Source organism: Sceloporus undulatus, chromosome 1, assembly GCF_019175285.1.
Source record: "Sceloporus undulatus isolate JIND9_A2432 ecotype Alabama chromosome 1, SceUnd_v1.1, whole genome shotgun sequence".
In the NCBI taxonomy this organism is placed as follows: Eukaryota; Metazoa; Chordata; class Lepidosauria; order Squamata; family Phrynosomatidae; genus Sceloporus; species Sceloporus undulatus.
Window position 1 is genome coordinate 84,287,462 of NC_056522.1, and position 6,945 is coordinate 84,294,406.

At 43.5% G+C, this 6,945-nt stretch overlaps 1 protein-coding gene across 1 annotated transcript in view; it reads left to right on the forward strand.

Annotated features, from left to right (window-relative positions):
* Positions 1 to 6,945, forward strand: part of SYNE1 (spectrin repeat containing nuclear envelope protein 1) — a 429,497-nt gene that overhangs the window by 256,461 nt on the left and 166,091 nt on the right. The window contains 1 exon segment of the mRNA XM_042446890.1: positions 2,778 to 2,960. Coding sequence (XP_042302824.1) covers positions 2,778 to 2,960 — 183 coding nt within the window.

Below are 6,945 nucleotides of genomic sequence, written 5' to 3' on the forward strand. Positions count from 1 at the left end.
CAACCCAGTGAATAACGAGACCAGACAAAATGGGCAATTTTATTTAACTCAACTTATTTAACTTTATTTCTTTGAGATCTGAAAAAAAACAGGGAGGAGAACCTTGTGTGGGAACAGTTGGCGGATGGTCTGCCCCCCCCCGACCCATTCCCCAGCTTTCCCTGGATAAAAATACCTGAATCTCAAGGGCAATCCAGAAGTGGGTTGCTCCCTAGCCGGCCTGCATCTGGAAGGCCAACCCAAGACTCCCCCACTTAACTCACAAGACTTAAGTGAGGGTTTAAATCTCAGGCCAGCCCCAAAGTAAGTCTCTTTCCCTTCCCTTTGATGTGATGTGTTTGATATTTGATGTTTTTAATTTGTTTTTTCTTTTCTATATGGTGATTTTATCTATTCCTCTTTTAATTGTTATTATTTTAGAATGTACGCCTTGGGCAGGCTTTTATATTCTCTTTCATTTTACCGGCTTTGTACAGCGCTGTGTATAATTACAGCGCTTTAGAAATAAAGTTTAATAATAATAATAATAATAAAAATAATAATTCCTGTTTAGTCACAAGATCTAAAAGTCAATTCCAGAGACTTACCTTCACCTTTTAGGAGGGTGCCGAGGTGTTCACCTAGATCTCTATCTCTCCCCACCTATGCGTGAAACTTATTTATGACCACACTCCAGACCAATTGTCAAAGTCCCCAACTAACAGTGTGGAGTAGGCAAAAAAACCCTTGGAAAGGAGAAAAAATTCCTACCCAGCCCTGAAGCAACCAGAAGGTACTCTCACACTGCTATTGAGGCGGGAGGGTGGGCGAACATTTCAGTCAGACTGAGAGGGAATGGGCCAGCAAGCCTCAAATTCGCCTCTCTTAACAGCTCACTAAGCGCACCGTTTATCTTTCAATTGCTGGTCTCTCCACTGAGAGGTCAGCAAAGGCTCCTCCCCTGATCAGAGAATCAGGGAGAAACATTTCTTAGAGTGAGAGAAAAGGTGACTTGCCCAAGAACACCTATTTCGTTTTCGTGGCTGAGTGGGAATTCCAACCCTGGTCTATCAGAGTCTTAGTACAATTTTCAAAATAACTGCACCATGCTGGCTACTGTATATATGTGCATCAGTTTATATATACATGTGTATCAGTTTATTTTTCATCAGCTTTTTGGAACAACTCAAGTGACCCACTGAAAAGTTACTGTCTTGAAGGATCCTGGCAATGGCTGGTAATATGCACTGTTTCTAATATCTGGTGCATTGTGATGGCTCTTTCAGACATGCACAATATACCTGAGGCTGCAGTCATCTAGCATTTTTAAAAAACTAACAAAGGGCTTCATCATAGCAACAATAATGCATTATGTGCTCTTTTAAATTGAAAAGGAGTAAATGTTTTCTTGATAGACAAAATATGCAAATATACCAATGTTTACCTATGCTAAATAGTGGTGATAGCTAGGCTTACTCAATATCTTATTGACATGCATATCTATAACAACAACATTTGTTTCTTACCTACCTCTCCCCATAGATCAAGGCAGCTATTCTTCTTATAATGGCCAGGCTTAATTACTTCTATTTCACAGCTGTGTGAGGAAAATGGTGCTGTGGAATGGGGCTGGTCGGACACTGTTTTCAGTTATACAATGAGTTTCTTCTTCCCAAAGGCCTGCACAGTTGGGTGCATGGAGAGACACAGGAAAACCAGCCAATTGCAGGCAGCATGATTGGCTAGTGGGCAAGACCAAAGGGAACTGGTTGAAGTTTTCCTTCTAATCAGGGACTAGGCTGAATGAGCCAGACTTGCCCTTTCGTCTGCTAAGGAGTTTGCTCTTACCTTCCCTCCCTGAGGTACCCAGGGATTGTTAGTTAATTATCATCAAAATTTTCAGGCAGTGGGTTGGCATGGGACCTGGATCCAGTTGGTCAGGAAATGGGCTTGGCACTTGTTAAGGGACCTAGGGATGGGGCAGCTAGGGGCACAACCTAGGCTCTTATCATATGGGGGAATTACATTGCCCAAACATTGCTGAACTCTTGCAGAAGCACCCAAAGTGGGATCATCTGTTGCACTTCTAAAACATAATTGAGGCTTCCCACTTTCATTCCCTCAACAAAGCGTGTGCAAAGAAACTAGGAGAAGACGTTTTTTGAATAATGGGATATCCCGTTATTTAAAAAATGGCTTCTCCACGCACGCTTCATTGATGGAAGGAAAGCAGGAAGCCTCAATTATGTTTTAGAAGCACAACAAATGATCCCACCTTCGTGCTTCTGCAACAGTTAGGCAATGTTTTGGCAATGTAAGTCCCTCCATGTGATAAAGTCTGTAGTTTTGGGGCTGATGCTTCACTCCTAGGAGGCAAGGGAATGATGCAGTGACTTCCACACATGTGGATTCCCATAGCTGCCTTTCAGGATGTCACTCCAGGAGCAGGCTGGGTTAATGGTGGTTCATTAATCAACTGTTTGGTCTGCCAAAACCTGGATCTATTTGTAGCTGTAATCAATAAGAGTAGTAGCCCCCCCCCCCTTTTTTTTTTTTTTTTTTTGAAAATTAGTGGTTATTGCAAAGATGAAGCACCTGTAGCCATGAGTATGCAGTGAACTGTCTCTGAAAAGAAACTGCGCTGGAAGCCCTGGAAGAAGGATGTGTACATCCTTCCCATTCCCTTGCTTTATGAGAGAAATGCTGAAGAGAGGAGAACAATGTTAGCCATAATGAGGGAAAAATGCTTACTATTTTTGTTTTGTTTCTTATTAATAATTATTTTCTTTCTACTACAGGTCCTGGGTGAGGAATTGGACAGCTGTAACATCAAGCTAATGGAACTAGATGCAGCTGTCCAGGACTTTGCAGAGCAGAATCCTCAGCTGTCTAAACAGCTCACTAGCAAGATAGGCAAGCTGACAGAACTTCACCAGCAAACTATTAGGCAGGCTGAGTACAGGGCATCCAAACTGAATCAGGTATGCCGTTACATTGGCTTGGTGTGTTTTTCGGCTCATATCTAAAATATTGTCCAAACAGATGAATTCTACAATGCTGAAGGATGCTATGTATCACATTTCCATAGGAGTCAACATAAAACACAAGCAAAGTTCTCAAATTCTTGAGAATCTTGAAAATGTATGAGCTTACTGAAATTTTAAAACTTGGAAGGATCAAGGAAAAGGCTGTCATCTCCCAGCATAGTTCCTTGCTCTTTCTCATGATTAGTAAAACTAAAATAAATAAGTGATGGAGAGAGAGAGAGAGAGAAGGAGGCACAGACACACACAGAGAGACCATATAAATGTATTGGCTTTTTCTGGAGTGATTTTTTTTTTTACAGATTTTATTTATTTTGCCCACTGGTTGTATGGTTGGAAGGCTGAAGGTGTCAGTTTTGCTTATCATTTAGAACACAGGTTGGCAAAGTGCAGTCCTGTAGAACGTCCAGGGTTCCTTTTCCCCGCTTTCCCCTCCTAAATGCCTCTGAACACCCTCTAGGGAAAGAGGGGAGCAATTTATCTATGTTTTTGCTTCCTTCACCATTTTAAACCCAGAGAGGCTTTTTTCTTAAAAAAAGGAAGGGAACTTAAGTGACATCTGGGTCACCTCCTGTTATAAAAAGAAAGGGGGGGCATCTTTTGGACCTAAAGCAGATGGTGGTGCGAGCATGTAATGAAAATGTATTTGGAGGTAAAGTATTGGATTTTTGCAGGGGATGTGCAGGAGTGCAGCCCTCCAATTTTCCTGGGGGAACCAAGGTTGCCCGCAACACCTGACAATTCCTCACTCCTGTTTTAGATATACACATTTGTCAGATCCTTTAGGTCTCTGCTCAGTGAAGTGCTTAGTACTGTATTGCACTTCCTGTGTTCTTTGTTAGCATTTCCCAAATCTCTGGAGCAGGTTTTCAGGGTTCATGGGAACATTTTCACTATGTCTAGCTTCCCTTGGCTCATGCTTCTCACATTCCATGTCCCTATTTTATGTTAGGTGCTGATTCTGATGGGATTTGTCTTTCTGAAAGTGTTTATTGCTTGCTTCATCATTTTTGACTGCCCTTAGCTGCTCTTGCAAGTGTGTTTTCCTCTAGTTTCTATTTCCCTGTTAGTGCTCTTGTCCTTCCTGTGTAATACTTTCGATGTCTTCTCATAGGGTTTTCTAGGTGAGGGGTTACAAAAGGAGGACCACTTACACCTCCCTGTGTGTAGTGCTAACAAGTGTTAGCTATGATGTCACTGTTGTTCTTCACTTTAGTGACACACACCACCACTGCTGCTGCCCAGTAGTTGTTTTCCTATGTCATTCTCCCTTCCTTCATTATTGTTGAATTGATAGTTTCCCTACCCCTTTCCTCCCCACTCCCTCCTTTTCCCTTCTCCCCTCATGACCTTCTTCATTTTAGTCTCTCTTCTGTCCTTTGTTTGATTCTCCTTGTCCATCCTCTCTGTTTTCTCCTCTCTCTGGAAGGCGAAGGGGGGGAGGCTGAGATGGACTCACATAGCTGGCTTTCCCCTTCCTCTTCCTCTCAGCTTTTTCTCTTCTCCTCTTCTCCTCCCTCTGGAAGGTGGTGGTGGTGGGGGGGGGGGTGGCACAGGCCTAATTCCCACTATGGTTTAAATGGGATTGTGATTCCAAATGATCCGGTTTAAACCACCATGGTTTCCACTTAATTCGAATCGCTGAAGTGATTTAGACAGAAGAGTCATGGCTTTTACTCATTTTTACCTATTTAACCCATGTCAAAAAGACGCTGGTAAATTGGGGTGTTTGGGGGTTGAATCAATTTATTTCCAAATAAATTGATTCAACCCAAGTGGGAACCAGGTGGATTCAAATCCAATTTGAATCTACTTCTTCTTCTTCTTCTTCTTCTTCTTCTTCTTCTTCTTCTTCTTATTCTTTATTTATATAGTGCTGTAGATTTGCACAGCGCTATACATAAAAACAATAAATATAAAAGAGTAAACCTGCCTACGGCATACAATCTAACAAATAATAGGATAATACATATAAAATACATAGCAATACAGGAAATGGTTCAATAAGACAGGCAAGAAAAGAACATCAAATAGCAAGTGACAATCACGCAATGCCTGGGAACGCTTCTCTGAACAGGATGGTCTTCAACTCCGTTTTGAAGCTGGTTAAAGAAGTGATGGCCTTTGCTCGCGGGGGAAGAAGGTTCCAGGAGTGAGGGGCAGCAAGTGAAAAGGGGCAAATCCTAGATGGGGCAGAGAAAATCCTGGGCTGGGACAGCCGACCTTGACTACTAAAGCGGAGGGCCCAAGTGGGAATGTGAGGAGAAAGAAGGTCTGATAAGTAAGGGGGGGCCAACCCATGGAGGGCTTTAAACATCGACAGCAGGAGCTTATACTGAATACGGAAAGGGAGGGGGAGCCAGTGAAGGGATGCTAAGAAAGGAGAGATATGGTCAGAGTGGTGGGCAGATGTGATAATGCATGCAGCTGAATGCTGGACAGAAATTAAAGGATGGAGGTGAGAAAGAGGAAGCCCAGCCAGGAGGATGTTATAGAAATCAAGTCATGATACCACTGGGACATGGACCAGAATCTTGGCAGTAGAGGCGGAGAGATATGGTTGGATTTTGGCAATGTTGTATAAGAAGAATCTACCCTGGTTCCCACTGGCAGCGGCTTCCCCGGCCTCCCGGCCATACCTCTATGCCTGCTCTGGCCTCCTAGCCTGCCTCTCTTCTTCCTCCCCAGCCTCTCCTCTGCCCCAGTATGGCCAGGAGGACAGAGGGAGGCATGGCAGGGAAGCCACAGCTGTCGCTTCCTGCACCGATTCTTGAAACCAGTGCAAACATAGTGGGAACCACTGTGTTTGCTGAACCGTTTTCAGGAATTGGTTCAGGAATCGAATCAAGAGGTAAGTGGGAATGAGGCTACAGATTAGATGGAGTCTTTCCCCATCTCTCCTTGCTGATTCCTGAAGCTCCAAGATGGGGGAGGGGATTAGATGGAGTCTTTTTCCCACTTCTCCTTCTGTTCCTTGCTGCTTTCCAAGGCTCCTTCAGGATGGGGAAGGAGATTAGATGGAATCTTTTCCCCACCTCTGCTTCCTGCTACTTGCTGCTTCCTGAGACCCCTCTGCAAATTCTTTAAAGTAATCTTGAAAAGTACTTAAAACCTGGGAAGTTTTAATTGGGTAGCACTGTGGTCCTTCCAAATCAGCATTGCTGAAACCTGTCAAATAAACTTATGTTTTCAGTGAACAGACATATTAAATGGTTTAGTTAATAAAAGCTTTTCAGTAGCTTTAGTATACATCAAACAAGCACTTTTACATCTTGGAGTGAATTACTACATGTATAATTGCTGGAGAGTTTATAACTATACATTTTGCTTGCTTTAAGAGGTGTAAATAAATTGTATGGTCAAAGCTGGATAAATAAAATCCATGATGGGACTGTCTAAATAAATGTAGGGGCCATTCAGACTACGAAAAAAACTGGTTTTCAAAGCGATTCTTGCATGTGAAGTTCATACTCACCCCGAATCTCACACAAGCGAATCCGAGGCTTGCACACCCGTTCCGTGGTAAATGGCCCCTAGCGCGGTGTTTTTGAAATCGGCACAAATACCGTTTCTTTTGGAAAACCCCGGGTTCTGGGAATGAGAACTTGGCACCGATCACGATCGAGGCAAATTGAGGGAGGGATTTAGGTCAGAGGGTGGGCAAAGGGCAAGGCATTTCCTCCCCTCATCGGAGGGGAGGGGGAGGAGGAAAGAGCCCTGGGAAGAAGGGAGCAAGGGAAGGCATTCTTTACCGAAGGAGCCTCTTTTCCCTGCATCCCCTGCCCAAAGCCCTCTGTCGCTGGGCATTCCTTCCCTTGCAGGAAGAAAAAGTTCAGGTCACGAACGGAGCTCACATCAGGCAACCCCCCCCCCCTTTTCAAATTTAAACAATTTTTTTTAGCAAATATGCGCATTGTTTGTA